This window comes from Xiphias gladius, chromosome 21, assembly GCF_016859285.1.
Source record: "Xiphias gladius isolate SHS-SW01 ecotype Sanya breed wild chromosome 21, ASM1685928v1, whole genome shotgun sequence".
NCBI classification, from domain to species: domain Eukaryota; kingdom Metazoa; phylum Chordata; class Actinopteri; order Istiophoriformes; family Xiphiidae; genus Xiphias; species Xiphias gladius.
The window spans coordinates 26,297,447-26,315,646 of NC_053420.1; the positions used below are offsets into that span (position 1 = coordinate 26,297,447).

General features: G+C 39.0%; 1 protein-coding gene across 1 annotated transcript; it reads right to left on the minus strand.

The window, feature by feature from the left end:
- On the minus strand, nucleotides 1–8,474 carry setmar (SET domain and mariner transposase fusion gene). Its single transcript, XM_040116407.1, has 2 exons — nucleotides 8,295–8,474; nucleotides 1–5,116 (listed from the first exon to the last, which is right to left on the minus strand). The coding sequence occupies exons 1-2, from the start codon at nucleotides 8,403–8,405 to the stop codon at nucleotides 4,319–4,321; spliced, it is 909 nt and encodes a 302-aa protein (XP_039972341.1). The 5' UTR covers nucleotides 8,406–8,474; the 3' UTR covers nucleotides 1–4,318.
- Between the last annotated feature and the right edge of the window lie 9,726 nt (nucleotides 8,475–18,200).

The following is an 18,200-nucleotide window of genomic DNA, read 5'->3' on the forward strand; positions in this document are numbered from 1 at the left end:
ACAGAAGCAGGAAAAAAATGAAAATGTACAGTGCCATGTAGTTCACAGAAAAAATTGATTTATACATTCAGTATGTCCATTATTTAAGCATAAAGATCTCATTAACAAGGTTAATTTATGGGTTCTGCTACAAGCCAATAAAGTGTCTTTTATTTCATAGTATACAGACACTGGCTGTTGTAACTCCAATTTGTCTAAATAGACTGTGACTTGTACCAGTATCTTATCTTATCAGCCAACATCACAACACAGTCTAGAGTTACAAGAAATGTTTGAAATTGGACTTTAAAATGCCTTTGCAGGCAGAGGCCTGGCAGATAGCTACTGTTTTTTCTTTTACTTTTATTTGGCTGCAGGATTCAAGGCAAGGACATCTGCTCCCTCATCAGAGAGGTGCTCCATTTCTTAACAAATGGACTGCCAGCTGTGATTTCTCCACTGGTCACTCACCCTGAAATCCTGTCTCGTTCCTTCATCAATGTGATGCATGGATCTCATAGGTATAAGGTGTATCTTTGTATTTTTCGTCCTTTCAAGCTACACTTGGCAAGGCATTTAGATAAAAGTCTTTTCTGCCTAAATCAAAGTGGGGCTGCAACAAAACCTTACTGAGAAAAACATCCTATTTACGAGAATCAAAATCTGTTCTTGAAGTGAGCCTCTGTAACATTTGCTGTTGCCACGAGTGGCAGTTACATGATAATAGCCCATTGTTTTGCCCTTCTATTTTTAGGGTCATCTTAATTCATTTGCTTTGAAGGAATAGCTGCAGGAAATATAAAAGCTTATCCAATTTGTCGTTGGATGAGAAGATGGATACCACTCTCCCATCTGTACGGTAAATATGTAGCTGGAGCCAGCAGCCAGTTAGCTTAGCTTAGCATACAGAATAGCAATAGGGAAACAGCTAGCCAGGTTGCTTGTATCCAAAGGTAACAATATCCGCATACCAGCACCTCTCAAGCACACTAATTAACATGTTATAGCTCAGTGGTTTATTCGATTATTTTATTTCTTTGATGGTAATGACTTTGTGGAGTCTCTGCTGTCCAGAGAAACAGCCATCATCATTAGGGACTTAGAGCAAGTGGAAAAGCAGGAAACAACAAACATGTCTCCTGGCAAGCTATTATGTTTACTTCTCGTTTTACTTTTGAAATAAAACCATTAAAATGTGACATAAAGCATAGTGTGAGAGTAGCACAAGTAGCACAGTCATAAGGTCTAAAAAACTGATTAAATAATTTCAGTTACACATCCATCACAATCTAGAGCTTGCTGACATTGACTAAGGTTAGCTACCATGAGTTCAATTGTTTTTTAAGAGTTGAACTGGCTTGTAATATTTCTTCGTTCAGTTACATAGTCTCACTTTAAGTGAAGTTTGCACCTACTAGAAGCGACAAAACTTAAATATAAGAGTGAAATACATCTTAAGCAAAGGTCTCTCTTAAAATGACCAAAACACAACAAGCTGTGGTCACTTTGGTATATAACATCACGTTACAATATTTCTTGAGTATAGCGATTTTTCACACATTTTGCTTTGTGTACTAGTTGAAGTTGCCACCATGTAAATAATATACACACAATATAACTCCAATATGATAAAATATTGAAGACGAAAGTCTTCTTAAATTATTTTAGTTATTTATTTCCCTTCGGGAAATTATTCTTTAGTCTTATTCTGTGAGGCACACAGTCTGTTGGCATTTTCAAAATACAATCACAAATTGACAAAACAGGCTCCTCCATTGCAAGGCATCCTTGACGTGTTTTTTTTTCTGGGGCTGGGGGGGATTAACTGGTGGTTGCTAGGTGACCATCATCCTGGAAAGGAGCCATTCATTCACAGCCTGGCTCTTCAACAATCGGCATTTCAGAACAGCCTTCATGCACCTCCGAACCAACCACTGCTGTCCAAATCTCCCCCTGTACTGACAGCCGGTTGCCATAGGGATTCCAGGGACATCTGACTCAAAAATGACATGAGTCATGTATTTGAAGAGAGACTGTTTTCTTCCTACACTTGTAGTAGGTTTTTTAAGAAAACAGTGGGATATGATTCATCATAAAGGCAAAACAAAGAGGGCCACAGATTGAAATTATTAACGGCTTCTTAGACTGTAATGTTATCAGAGGTAAAACACGAGACTGTTGCACATGATTTAACTGAGGCGGTGAGAAACCCTGGCCCAAAACTTTCTATACATTTCTATCGTTTGGTTTGAGAGATGCGGTGTTGTTCTTTTCTCTACATAATCTGTATCCTACTTTTCTCCAAGGCCATGGACAAGTTGACATCCAGGCAAATTCCTCCACATAGCTCTACAGTATTTCTGATAATATACATTTACCTTACCATCTATTGTATAAAGTCGATATTTTCTACTGCTTTTCTGACTGTTTTTTCTCTCAAACTGAAGGTATATCATCAATCTATCAGATGTCAATAAACTTTGGTTTGATTTTTTTTTTTTACATATACGACTGCTGAACGTGTTAGATCAGATTCAACTGCAATTTGATGAGTAGTTTGACAGTTTTGGAAATATCGTTACTCAATTTCTTGCTGGGAGTTAGATAAAATAGATCCCACTCTCATGTCAATGCCTTTAATATGAAACTACTGCTAGCAGCCGGTTAGCTTAGCTTCGCATAAAAATTGGAAACGGAGGGAAACAGCTATCCAGGCTCTGTTTAAAAGTTTGTTTTTTTTATTGTTTTTTAAAACAGCATATTTAAAGCTCCACAATTAACATATATGTCAGTTGTTATTGATGTCTTGCCATCACTATTACATTGCCAGGCAACCAATGGAGACTACAGGAAACTGCAGGTTGTTTTTACATTTTGGTTTTTGTGCCCTTAAAAAAAAAAAAAAAAAATGGATGTAAAGTGTTAATTAGTGAGCTTCATAGGTTTTGGTAGGCAAATCTTGTTACTTTTAAGACAGACCCAGGCTAGCTGTTTCCCTGTTTTCAGTCTTTGTGCTAAGCTAAACTAAACGGCTCCTTTAAGTTTGGTTTTTAATTCCTGAGCATAAATCACATCAGGTTCAAAGAACAGCCCATTCTGAACAGAAAGAATCCCAGGTAACCCTCACAGAGGAGAAAATATAGGTCAATACAACAACGACGTCCTGCGCCATTCGTCTCTCCAATGGGTGACACAAACACCAATCGACTTGACAACAGTCTCTGATCGGCAGGGGGCTTCTATCTTCCCGCCACCACCATTTCGTCTCTCTCTCAGCCCCAGTGTGGCTGGAGCATTGATCCCAATTCAGGATGAAACACAGTCACCATCCTAATTAACCCAGATGTGGATATTAATAAGTTGAAAGCAGGTCTAGACTAGAAACGGGGCAGATTGAGAGAAGGTCCTGATTTCAGAATGGTCACACTAAATTGGGACACCTTCGCCCCTCCTCTGACAGGGGAATAAAGCCTGTTTCTATATAAAAATACCCCCCGGCCCTTTTTAATTGGTCCAACCCCTCTTGAGGTTTGAGCACGATGAGAAGCTGAGAACACGGGAGGCTGCAACACACGAACATAGAAAAGAAATTTCAAGTAGATGGAGATGCATGACAGTTATTACTTTATATATGAATCTTGTATTTGGAATGACATAATATCTCTTCTTGCACAGAAGATTTGGCATCTGTAAGGCTGTAATGACCAATTCTGTAGCCTATATATCTTTAAAAGAAAAACCTATTAAACGTCATTCCTTTCATGTCTGGCAGTGCTCCTGCTCCTTCATGATTCATGTGTTGGGTGAGAAATGGGACTTATATGTGCCAGGACAAGATGACAGCTGCAAGACTGTAGATCTGGTGGGACACGTCCTATACAGAACAAGCCTCCCCTGATAGATGAAATGGGTTATACGTGTGAATGAACAGACAGGAATTTCAACAAGTTTACTCGCATAAAAAAAAAAAAAAACTTTTTTTCCTTGCCTTGACATTTAGTTGTCATTGTATCATCTTACACTGAGTGGGAGAGAGCATTAAGACAGTGGCAGATTAGGAGACAATGCGGGGGCTCAAAAGGAAACAATGCAGTGCAGAGACATGACTCATCCATCTGATTGTTTTTAATGGAGCCACCAACATTTTATTGTTCTTCTGAGTGGTTAAATTAAATGAGAGTTCAAGGAAACTGAAAAAAGAGCAAGGCATAATAAAGAACATAATTTTAAAAGAAAATCAGAAAAAAAGGCTATATCTTCTCTCTAACATTCAGAAATTAGTCAATCACTAGATATTCAAATAAAAATGAATGTGATATGAAATTTATTTTGGATTATTTTAATTGAGAATAGATAAATCCAGTGGAAGGAACTGTGCGCAGTTGCTAGCACCACAGTGACACGCTTTCCTCTTAAGTCCATCTGCCCTGCTGGCCTGTATGGCTGCGTCACTTTGTGTGGACAGCAGCTCTACAGGAGGTCGGTTACTGTATCCTCCTGAGTAGTCAAACGTCAGCTCCTCTCGTGCACTGATGTCCCGTCCAGCAAACAGTGCCAGTCTAGGAACTACAGAGTGCACACGGACAGGTAGCATGAACAGGTTGGGCAAGCAGGAATGGTTGAGAAAGCGGCCTACGTTTCCCACCACAGCCGGGTCCACAAACGTCTCGATAATGGAGCCCGTTCCCGCGTGCTCCCTTAAAGCGATGATGTAATTATTTTCTTCAGCTCTCTGGGTAAGTTGTCTGCGTCTGGCCTCCTCAAAACCGATCACCTCTCCTGCATACTCACATACAAATGTCCCACGCGGGATTGCCTCCAGTGTCCGTACTCCCCAGCCCCTTTTTCTGGTGCTGTAAACCTCCAGCCTGAGTCTTAGCCCTCTCTCGACAACACGGTTAGAGCAGGTGTCACTGCAGGTGCAAAGCGCATTACACTCAAATACAGGTGAGCAGTAAACGGAGTCTGTTCGGCTAAGGCCCAGCAGCGTGCCGGTGCTGTCATATGCCTGCCCATGAGTCTGCAGGCAGGAGCAGCTCTCAGTGCAGCAGGAGTGGGAAAGACAGGAGCATCCGGGAAGGGTGACTTCACTGGGGTCAACGGTGCATCCCGGTCCCTCAACGTTATCTGGGGAATACTGAAAAAAGAGGGGTAGCCAAAGTTTAAAGGAAAAAAAAAAAAAAACAGTTGAAAATGTTTTTAAAATATAATTAGGTCATAATGTCCATAATGATTGCAAATACTCAAATTTGTGCGAAAACAATTAACTGATTACTTGACAACTGTATTGTATCAATATTATGATAACTGATAGATCCTTTCCAGCAAAAACGCCAAACATTCACTGGTTCCAGCTTCTCAGTTGTGAGATTTTGCTACTTGTCTTTGTATTGTGTGATAGTAAACCAATTATTTATGGGTTGTGGACTTTTGGACACACAAAACAAGACATCTGAAGACATCACACAGAGCTTCAGGAAATTCGTCTATAAAATGTCAGAAAATACTGAAAAAATGCCTGTCGCAAAGTATTAATTGGGGAAACAATCAGCAGATTAACCAAATGCAACCAATACATAAAATCATTAGTTGCAGCCCTAATTCAAATGTATAAGTAAACATGTTTTACAGCAAAGGTCTAAAAGCTTTGCAACTGCCTACTTTAAAACCCATCAACCTACTTTAACAGCCACAAACTATAGTTTCACCACATTAAGCAATCAATGCTTTATGACGTACATTTCATAGGAATTGGTAAAATTTGTATAATGTAGTGCAGAAGTTCTTCTTGAGCAAGTAGTGTAAAGTAGGACAACTCCTTTGGTTCTAGACAGACAGTTGTTTTTTGATTCCATATACTGCAGTCAGGTGACGTGGCTCTAGTCTCTGATGCTTTGCTACCATCTGCTGGTAAAACAACGAGTGTCATTTGATAGAGTTAATCATCCCGACCAGGTTTTGATGAGTTTTTGGTACAGACAGATGTTTTCTGGAGAAAGCTTAGGTAGGACTTTAAGATTACACTTTCAAAAATGCACCATACACATTTTTTTTTTTTTTTTTAATTTTTACGTTTTCCTATCACATGTCAATTAAGTCTTGTATTGCAATGGGGTCATTCCATGTCAAATCAACAGATTTTAGAATTTTTTTTTCCAACTGACCATCTTGGATTTGCTTCATACTTTATGTAAAAAATGTCATTGTACCCAATAACTACTGTGCAAAAATTTTCGGCTTGTATCTTCTTTAGTTTTTGAGACATGGAGGCTTTCGAAAAGGGGTTGTGGCCCTAATAAACAAGTGAAATTGCAAAGTTCCATAAATTATTACTTTTGAATTATTCATGCTACATGCTTGAAATTTTCAGGGATTGTTCTACACTATTAGATGTCTTTAACTTCTAAAATGGTTGAGCTACAGTTGCACATTTGCATATAAATTTTTATATATAATACTCATGTTATAGAACTTTCTTAGTAACTAGGTGCATGTCTAAAATTTGTAATGTGTGAGGCAAAAAGAAAAAAATTATTCCACACCTTTATTTCAAATGCATATTGCCCATGTATGACAAAGTTTACCCTAAAAAAAAAAAAAAAGGGAAAGAGTATGTTTTAATTAGTAAATATTCAAAATATGAAGTTGGTATCTTAAACCAAATTATATTTAATACAGTATCAAACACACAATGTTTTAAGGCAATGTCAGGAAATTAAAAGCTTTGAAGAAATAGTGTCTACTTTAAGAGACTGAACAATGCAGTGATGTCTTTTTCCAAGCTGGTTCCAGTTGGTGTAACTGGGGCATCAATGATCTTCAGGATATGCACAAGAGGGACACACAAGATATCCAAAGTATACACTTCTAGCAGCTCATAAATCAGAAATTTTGATTTCTTGCAGACATGCACCTATTTGCTAAAAAAATTAAAATGATCTGATGTGGTTCAGTGTGAAGATATAGTGGGCTCAAAAGCACAAAATCATTTTTTTAATACAATTTTCCGCAAGCCATAACTTGGCAAATATGCAACTGTAGGCCACCCACAGAGGTTAAAGACATCTAACAGTGTAGAACAATCCTTGAAATTTTCAAGCTTGTAGCATGAATAGTTCAAAGGTAATGACTTGAGCATTTTTTTTAACAACACTTGCTAGATTGGGCCCACAACCCCTTTTCGAAAGCCTCCATATCTCAAAAACTAGAGAAGATACAAGCCGAAAATGTTTGCACACTATTTTTGGGTACAATGACATTTCTTTCATTAAAAAAAATATCAAGCAAATCCAAATGGGTCCGTTGGGAGGCCTCTGTTGATTTGACAGGGAATGACCCACTGGCACAAGTATATGGCATCTTACAGGGTGGCAGTGCTCGGCCTCCAACATGAATTTGGAAAGAAAAAGCACATACTTAATTTTCATATTGGCAGGCATCACAATATCTTCGTAATTCTTTTTCACACCCTTGAGGGGGTATTTATTAGACTTAAACTGACACATCTACCTGGTTGATATATCAGCTGATATTATCTTACAGCAGATATACTGTATCGGTGTACATGTTGGCGGATAAAGAAACTGAGGCCCAGAATTGCCAAAGATATGTTTGAGGTAAAAACAGTACTAATTGTACATAGCTTGTTGTCCACCAAAGTGCAACCACGAGTTCATTTTTTTTTAAATAATTCATTTTCACAATATTTCCAACTCACTACAAGTATTGCGGTCACAGCGCTTTAAAAACAACAACTCGTATGTTCATGCTAAAAAAATGTTTGGAAAGGTTTCACTGAAATCAACCAATGGATCAGTATCGCAATTTTTAAACTCTCAAATAATGTTATTGGCATCAACTTTAAAAATCCAGTGTCGGTCTATACTCTAAGTTGCCAGTTTATTGGGTACAACTAGCTAAAACAAGTACAGTTTAATACAATAATACAATGCAATAAACAGGCCTTTTATAGCAGACTTTCTGACATGTCACAGTAATGAAGGCACTGTTGTAAATGATGAAATGAATGATGGTCGAATTATATTTTGCTGTTATATTTTCTCAGTGTTCTGCTATTGCGCTTGCTGGTTCCGTGTCACACTTGTCACTTTCTAAATAATGTCGCTAACATAACGCTACACTGTGGCATTTCAGCAACTTCACGACTCTTTTACGACACTCCGCTATAACTAACGGTTTAGCTACCGAACCGAGACCGGGACCGGGACGTCTGGCTCGCTAAAACGTCTCCACGACGTTTGCCAGACGGCTGCGCAAAGGTTCCGCTGCAGGAGGAGACGCCGCGTTTACGTCACCTGAAATTCAGGAAATGTCCCCACGGCTGAACTCCTTTCGATTAAAACAGGAGCAGTCTCCCGACCGTCGCTCAGGTCCGCGCCATGCCCGCCGTCGTCGGGCGAATTCATATCTGAGGTCTGACGCGGAGGAGCGGCCGGTCAGCTGGGATGTAAACAAAGTCGGACCGGAAGCTGCCACTTCCGGTAGTGTAATCGGAGACTAGCTCCCTCCAGTGATCTGTTCGGGTCATTACACTGCTGTAATTGAACCTTGGTGGTGGGTTGACCATCCGGCCACACTCATGACGAAGTGGGCAGGAGCTCATTAAGGACGAAGACAGCACAGCATGGGACGATTGTTTCATCTAGGCTACTGTGAGATAGAAACTGGGGAGCTCTACTTTTTAGAAACCGTAAAAGTAACCTCAGACTGTCACTTCGTTTTATTGTGTGTATTTATAGGCTATCCCGTCTGTTCAACAAGCTTTTTCTTTCTTTGCTTTTCCCTTTCTTTGCCCAACTGTTGCCCTCACATCTCTCCTTAATCATCATTATCATCCCTGAGCAGCACAAGTAGCAGTAGAGCATCCATTGGCGTAGATTCAGACATCTGCAGTAATGTCAGAGAGCCTGCAGATGGCAAGCCAAGAGAGGGGAAGTACTAGTGTTCCTCTTGTGCATCCACAGTGGATCTCCTTGCAAAGTGAGCAAGACAAATGACGAAAAAACACAGACTTCGGGAATAACCTGAATAACCTTGAGGGAATTTGGGAAAAGGGTGATGGGGCCCACAATACCCACATGACTGAACAACGTTGAAAACATGGCCATGTGAGTATGTCTGTGGGTTCCTGCAAGTTTCTCGTAACCCAGACAAACAGGCCCAGCACTGGTTAAGGGATTAGGAAACAGTCCTGATTCAAGGCCTTTTCTCACTGAAGTTCAGTCATACAAATCATCTGTGTTTGTTGAAATGATGTCTACTGTAAGTAACTGCGGCAGTATGATTCCAGACTGGTGTACATTAAACGGTTAACACATGACGTAATGGGAACCTGACTGAAGAAGAAAGAGTAATTTTGTTGGGTTGTCAGTCTTTTTTCGGTAGACACAGTAAATTGTGTGGTGTCCACGCCTAACCTTTCTATGGTGCTACACTGTTGTCATGTGTAATTGATATGCAGTGGTTTATTCTCTGGTGGCTATCTCCGGCAGATGGGGGGAGGTCACATTGTCAGCTGGCATTTCCACGCTGCACAGAAGTGACCAAGGGTTTTCCTTTGAGAATCGGCCTTCATCTTTGTCCTTGGGCAAAATTGGTGCTGTCAGTTGTTAGTCCTGCATCTAGATTTCCGATTGCATGCTCAAACAGAAGAGGAAATATTTGAAGTCAACTGGTACACGTGTTTGACAAAAATATTTGACAAGTATTTGACAGTTGGACTGATATGACAACAACAGGGGTTAATGCTGAAACGAATGTGGGCTTCGAGACTCAACTGCTTTGTTAGGCTCCACAATCAGTGATTCTGAGATGAAATAGTTTTGAAAATACATGACAGGTTTTAAGACACAGCTTAGTTACCATGTGACTGGCATTTAGTTATGAGATTTTACACACACACAAAAAAAAGTCCCATGTATGCATGTAACTGTAATAGTCTTTCCGGTTTATTTTCTGTCAAATTCTGTCAGGCTGCACTAAATGCTGACATTAGCATGCTAACATGCTTGCAATGCTAATGTTAAAATTATGATGTTTTGTAGGTTTCATTTTTCACCATGTTCACCATCTCAGTTGAGTTAGCATGGTAACATTTGCTAATTAGCACTGAACACAAAATATAGCTGAGGCTGATGGGAGTGTCTAATGTTAATTTCGTCAACAAAAACCAACAACAAATTAACAATGACCTTTTTTTCCATGACTACAACAACACGATGATGAGATGGCACCAATAAACAAAAAACTGGGACCATATGAACATGCAGTATCATTGACGGAAAAATTTGAGACTGAAATGTAGTTTAAAAATAAAAAACTTACCAATAAAAACTACCAACATCTCTCATTATTTTTTTTTGACAGAGAAAGAGAAGCGAAATTACAAAGGGCGTTTTTTCAAACAACGGCATAATCTAAATGTCCTTCTTCGAATGGCCGTGCTGCACATTTCTCTTCCTGCACGCTCAAATAATCTTTCTGGTGATTCTGCAAACCAGGGCACCCATGAACGCACTGCCAACAGTGCTTGACTGGACCTAGCTATGCACTTAAAACGCTCTGACTGTAGGAGATCGGATGAAGGGAAAAGAACATGACGGCAACGAAATGGGTCGACATTTGGACCCACTTCAAACATTATGCTGCAGAGAGAAGAAGTGAGTGCATGGCAGTGTCAGGAGAGAAGCCCTGCGGCTACAAAATCACTGGGAAGAAACCCACAAACCTGAAGAGACACCTTAAGGCGCACCACACAGATAATGAGGTAATCTAACGTCAAGATGTTAAATAACGTCACTTTACTTTTAAAGCCGTATTAAGCCAACTACTAAAGGCAGTGGTGTAACATTATCTGTTAGCATCTCACAACAACGGGACATTGCTCCATTGATGGCAGATGGGAATTTCGTCTTAGTGAATGTCAGTAGCCCAGTCAGGTACATTGGCCAACCTTCTGCTTCAGACAAGTTTGTTTGTTTTGCTGTATTGAACATGCTATACATGTGAAAGCACGCACAACTTAATTGCCAAAAGCATTTCAGGTCTTGTCAATTTTGACAGGGTCCGTGATAGCTAGATGTAGTCTATGTGAGACCTCTGCTGCTTATTAAAATGCACAACATATATTGTAGAAGATCGTTTCGGGCTTGAATAAAGTCTGTTGGGCAGTAGTTAGCTGTCTAGTACTAAGCTTGCTTTGTAAAGAGGTTCCAAATATTTCTTTATAAATGAATTTAAATGGTATTGTACAACCTATTATGAACAGTTACTGTATAACACAATCTAGTACAACACTACCACCAAGGCCTACAAAAATTACAGAATCAAATCAACACCTTTCTGGCACAGTCCTGACAAAACTGAACATTATTAGGGTAGGAATTATTGCAGGGCTGCTGTACAAGGTTCTTTTTGACTGTGAAAGGTTTTCTTTTTTCTGGTTACTTTCTGATTGACTCATATTGCAAATGTTGGATTGCATGGGATTTGCTAATGTTGTTTCAACTTTCCAGACTCAGTTGGATGAATTTTTTTTTTAAAGCATGACTAAAATGGTCCTTCTTTGTCTTGACTAAAACTAGATTAAAATGTTTATGTTTTTCTTTGAGTAAGACAATACTAAAATGTGCAGAGTTTTAGTCGACAAAAAATTGATTTAAAAAATAAAAATGGTAACATTAACTTAATATGACTAAAACTAACATGGACCTTTTATCTCACCACTAAGGCTGAGACTAAATCTAAAAATAGCTGACAAAATTAACACTAGGAGTGTCATTAATTTTGCAGGTATCTGGTTACAAACCAGAGTACTGGCCTAACCAAAATTACCAAAATTCAACAAAATTATTACAGTATGTCCTGAGGGGGACATGAACCAAATTCATTGCAATCCATCCAATAACTGTCAGAAAAGTTCAATCAAAACCAAAAAATGTCAACCACATGGTGGCGTTAAAGGAAAAGTCAGGGGATCAGACTCATTAGGATACATCGTCTGGGAACCATTCATATCTGTACCAAATCATTTGCCAATCCACCTTGTAGATGCTGAGATATCTCATCGGATAAGTAAAAACTTTGACCGGTTGGTGGCACTGGAGTAAAAGTCAGGGGATCATCAAGGTTGGTAGGATCCATCCTCTGGTGACACGAATGTCTGTGCAAAATTTCCATCCATCAGTTGTTGAGACCAAAGTGGTGGACCGACCACCTGACAGACCAATATTGGCATCTCTTGAGCCAACGACCTAGCATGGCTAACTCCAATTTCAAGGGAAATGCCTGTCAAGATAGAAAAATAAAGGTAATAGATTCAAGGCCATATATCCACAAACCCATGATGGAGAACTAATGATAAATATTGAGAAATAAATCTATGATCAGTATGATTATTCAACAAGTTTCAACATTTTTTTAAAAGCTAACTTTTAAATGTTAATATGTAAATAACACTTTTGAAATTAAGGTAAAATGGCAATTTCTTATTTTCCATCATTATGAGATAGGGACATGAAATCATTCCTCCCACATATCCTTGTATTCATTAAAGTTTTGGGGGCTTAATTACCTGCGGGAATACTCCTTCTGATGACTGCATTTTTAAGGATTTTGTGCAAAACTTTGATAGAAATATATATTTTTTAATGCTTAATCTAAATATTTATGTCGTCATTTTTAACATTTCAGGTTAATTTGGGGTCTTTTCCTTAATGTAATAATTTAACATATGTTCATTTGTTTTCCTGTAGCCTTTAAAGGGCCCTTTCCAGGAGTACATTATATGACCTGACATCGTGGTTCTCATTGTGTTGGCTGACAATAGGGTGAAACTGTTTCCCTTGCTCCAGATGAGGCAGGTTGTTTGGAGTCTTTAATGGGCACTGTTGTCAGGGATCCTTTGGCTTTAATGAGAACACACACACACACACACACACACACACACACACACACACACACACACACACACACACACACACACACACACACACACACAAAGGAGCTGAACTTTGAGGCTGGACTACAATTGGTTGGAGAGTTAATGAACCAAAGGCATGATAGAGCATGTTCTCTGGGGAGATTATCAACAACAGTGCAGCAATCCCTCTGCTACTGTGCTGATTGACTTGGCCTCAAATTGGCTGCGATGCTTCGCCCAGCTTGTGAGGAAAGCTGCGCCGTGGCCTACTGGATGCACTCTTCTCTGGCCTGACAGTGGAGAACAAAGGAAATTTCAAAGCTTTCCCTCATCTGCCTTTGTCAGCTTGAGTAGGCATGATTATGATGAGTTGACCCGAGAGATTTCAAAGGGGCTTTTTCTGACTGCTCCAACGAGTTCATCAAAGGCCATCAAAGGCTGTGAGAGAAAACAGGGAAGCACACATGCATGGATTAGTCGCAGAGAGGACCGGAAAACTAGAGGGTTGTATTTTAAAATCAAGGTGAAAGAAAGAAAGAAATAAAGAAAGAAGGAAAGAAAGAAAGCACATTAACAAACAAAACTGCCTTCAAACTTTTGGGTGAAAACACGGCTCACAGCAGGATGAGTTCAGCCTGCAATGTGCATCCTGCAGCATTCATCCCACGAGACTTCTGCGTGCCTCCCTCTGACACCAGGCAACTGCAGTGACAGTGTGATTCACTCACATGACAAGATTTTGCAAAGTAATTAAGTGAGGAGTCAAGGGAGTTCATCAGCCCCCTGAGGAAAGCAACATATTTAGCTCTTCACTCTGAGTTTAAAGAAGGAATGAAGTTGGAATGAAGGAGAGAAATTTACAGAGACAAGTTAGTCAAGACTATACACAGCTAAACAAAATCTCTATTTCTTCTTCTTCTCTATTAAAATGTTTTTGCTTTTCCAGCTACTGCAAAAATTGTGTCATGTGTCTACACTTATCTATCCATAGTAAAGAATTAAACTTCAAAGGTGTTTTGCAACTGCAAATTTGATGTCTAGAGGGTTTTGGCAGTCTGTTTTGCCCCAAACGGTCAGTGTACTTACTATACAGACATCAGCTGTCACTAGCTAGTGTCATACACACAGCAGCTAACTAGCAAGGTATGCACCGACCATGTGTGTGGAGTGTATCTGTGCTGTGCTTGACTGACAGCTCAGACTCTAACAGCAAACTCCAGTTTTCTCGGTTATTATTATCCATGTCCCTTTCCTTTCTTCAGTCTTTGTATGACATGTCTGTGAAAGCATCAAGAAAGGTGCAAATTTTCCCCACATTTTCAACCAGTGTTTTTGTCTCAGTTTGTGCCTCCCATGGTAAGTTTGCATCTATTGGGGTAGGGTTGCATCTTTTCTATTGACTTTATGAGCAACAGAAGTTCCTGTGGCCCCGCATTCAGTCTGAACAGTAACATTTTTAACATACATCAGTCCTGGAGCAGCTTTTACCTTGGTTTGGCATAGACAATACATGCCAGGTCAACTTACTTGGTTTATGGTAAATAAAATCAATTTTGATTGTTGAAGCTTTATTACCTGTGTACCATACTGTACAGTAACCATCTGGACCACATGGACAGATGAGGTATTTTCCAAAGACCGAGAACTAGGCTATGAATTTAGAGCTTCATAAGCTTTAGATTCCCCACCAGTTCAAATATTGATTAATCTCACCGAAAATATGATTTAAAAAGTACACAGTGGCCTATATTTGGAAAGATTTTTTCTTCAACTAAGTTTTTATGCCAGTTTTTTTCTTCTGTCTGCTCCTACTCAGCCCTGACAACAGATGACACTTTACATTCAAAAGGGACGAACGTGGCAGTCAGACCAATGTTCGCTTCCCATCCATGTCTGTGTGGAACAGGGCACATTGGCTTCCAGTTGCGAATTGACCCTCCTTTGCAACCCGCAGAGTTCAGTCCGATTGAACTTTGCCCCTCGAAAGTCATAAAGCTCTCCAGTGTCCAGCTGGTTTAAGAGAGGGTTGCAATGAACTCTCATTCAGGAAATATTGATATTCCCGTTTAATTAAAACACAGGGATATAATACAAGCAGCAGATAAGAAGGAATGCTGTTGGGCTTTAGTGAGTGTAAGGACACTGACAGAGGTTAATGACAGTAAAATGTTTGATTAAACACTGTATAATTTGCAACTTTGTAGACTGCTGCTGTTACCCTGTTTGCCACACTAGCTCCTACAGGTTATGATTACAGCCCTTGTAGGTAGGGTTTAAGCTTTTATGTGTTTAAAAGCTTATTAGACGTCAGAACACAGCACTTTGGTTTGTCATAGTCACAGACAGGATTTTACATCTCTGGAAAGTTATCACGACGCCAACAGTTTTATTTTTCGTCATGATGATCTTGCGGTAAACAGCTGAAATACAGTGGTCACGGCACAAAGTAACGCAGCGCCGCAAAGACTTTGGCTCAGTTCTGTGGCTTTGTCAGTCTATCTGCAACATCAGTAATATGTGTTTTTTCCAATGCACTTTTTATTAGTTTCTTGAGAGTATTTATTGTTTAACTTATATACAGTAAGATGCTAAGTAAGTCAATATAATAAATATTACAGGTGGTTGTAACAGGAAGAGAAAGTGATACATATTTACTGCATTTTAAAATTTATAATATGGTGTCTTCAGACTTTCACACTTTATTTGAACAAACTCAGATGTCCATGGTCTTCAGGTTTTTGATGTGCAGAGTGTTTATGTTCTTCTGATTCTTTGTTGGTTTGTTGGCAGTCTTGAGAGAAATGATACTTCATTCGGCTGTGGTTGACAAACAACAAATAAACTTTACATTACTCCAATTCACTTCAATTTTCTTTACTACCCAGATGAAAAAAAAAAAACTAGTTTAGTGTAATGTCGACCTTTAATCTGATAATGTAATGAGAGCATCATTAACTAAAATTAATCTACAGAACTATACAGAATTATGGAATATTAACCGCACCACTAATAATACTGTGGTGAGAGTTATGATATTAAGAAAAATCACAATGATTATTTGCTTGAAAAAGCATTTTCATACCCCATAATTTTCTGTGAGAAATCTATAAATTAAATCGTACAAAAGTATCCAGGTATTTCTAATGTTAACATAAACATCCACGGAAGGCAATGTGACTTGCTTAAAATGATAGATATTTGGATTAAATTCAATTTAAATGTGGAATATACAGCAAAATCAAATTAAATTTATTAGGATAAAATGTCAAACGAGATTATAAAGGTTCTGATTCAGTTTAGGACTTCACATGTGTTACAGCATGTTTTGTGCAGTTTCATTTCAGTCCCACAAGAATAACATGCAGTAACACAAGTCTGACAATGCTTTACAGATTAAAAGAGAATAACAGCAGCACATAACCTCCAGCAATAAATGCACAGTTTTCTCAGATCAAGTCAGCCACGCGTGTTCCCTGTAAAGATGTTGAATCTCTCCAGAGGCTCCATTCTTCCAATCCAATCAATACCCTTTGTCTGTTTCCACTTAGCTGGCTATGGGTCAGTGTCTGTGTAATAACCAATGGATACTTTCTCAGCAGGGCCTTTTCTTTTGAGCGACAGAGTCTCACCTCAGACAATTTATTTGAATTTAACTTTGTTTGAAAGACATGTCCACTGTGCCTTGTCAAACTCAAGCTGGTGCCTCCATTAAATCAGTGATTAAAATCTTTTTTTCATTTAAATCTGACTGGTCAATGCAGGTTCAGTGCTGCAGCACGACAACCTGTCACTCATGGGTTATGAAAAACAGAAAATGTGACAAAAGAATTAGCTGACACCTGGATCACAGAAATACAAATGCACAGGTTTCACATCATCTTTTTTTATGGATATTTCCCATTTGCTCAGTGCAGTGTCTTGTAATTTCTGTAACTGTCAGTAGTGGTAACAGGAAACAGTGTGCATAACAACTGTTCACTGTTCATTTTCAGCCACTCATCAGTAATGATCATGCAATCGCACTGGCTCCATAATTCTCCCAGGTGTTCCAATGTCCTGCTTTCAGCATGCACATATGCATGAAATGGGCTGTCTATGAGAAGTCTATTTGCGCTAATCACAACTGAGAATGATTACAATGAACACCTTTTAATGTTATGTCATCATCATGGCAAATGGAAAAAGCTCTTGATTGTTCAAAAGCGACTAGCTTCTTTTGTCCCCCAGACAAAATGTAACCTAGTTAACATGATTCTCTGAAAAAAATATTTGCTATTACAGCTGGGGCAAGAAACACTCAGAAGAGAGTCACAAGTCATAAAGTCTCTAAATTCACAATTCTTTACACTTCTGAAATTCCAGTTTTACAGTATTTGTTTCTGAATTGGTAAATTGTGTTTCTGAATTTTTACACGCTCATCTTCAAGTAGAGTCTACAGCCATGCTCGTGGCTTTGAGCCTGTACTTACCCACATTAACATGCTAACATTTGCCATTTTGGACTAAGCACAAGCTTAAGCTAAAGTTTAGCATGAATATGCTAACATGCTTGTAATGACACTGCTAAAAATTCTCATCTTTAGCGGTAATATTTACCATGTTCATCGTAGTTTAGCATGTTAGCATGCTAAATTTCAACAGCTTTTCAGTTTTTTGGCCATACACAAAAGTACTGGACATATCATAATTTTGAACCTGATGATGGCACTTAATGAAAGCTAGGGGATCACCAAAGTTATTTAAATTCATCCTGAAGGGGCAATGATTGTGTATACCCAAATTTCATGGCAATCCATTCAGTAGTTGATGAGACATGTCACCCAAAGCTACAATGAAATGTCAATCTCATATGACACAAATGGAAAGTCAGGGATCATCAACGGATTAGAGTTAGTATTCATCCTCTGGGAACCATGAATGTCTGTACAAGTTTTTGTGCAAATCCATCAGATTTTTTAAATTTAACTGGATAAGTGAAAACTTTCACCTGCTGGTAAAGCTAGAAGAAATGTTGGTGGATCACTAAAGACAATAATGTCTGTACAAAATATCATTTCACTCCATCAAATAGTTGTTGAGATTCTTTGAAACATAACGATGGACTAGCCAACCGACAGAATGTCAGTCTGACATTACCACCCCTAGGGCTTAGATGCTAGCATGTCTAATAAAAATAGCCTGTTACTCTGTAGCCTCATCCTGACCAATCGAGTCATAACTGTAAGCTCAGAACTGCCTGATGGATAAAACCAGATCTTTTGTCTCAGCTCTTGAGAAATTT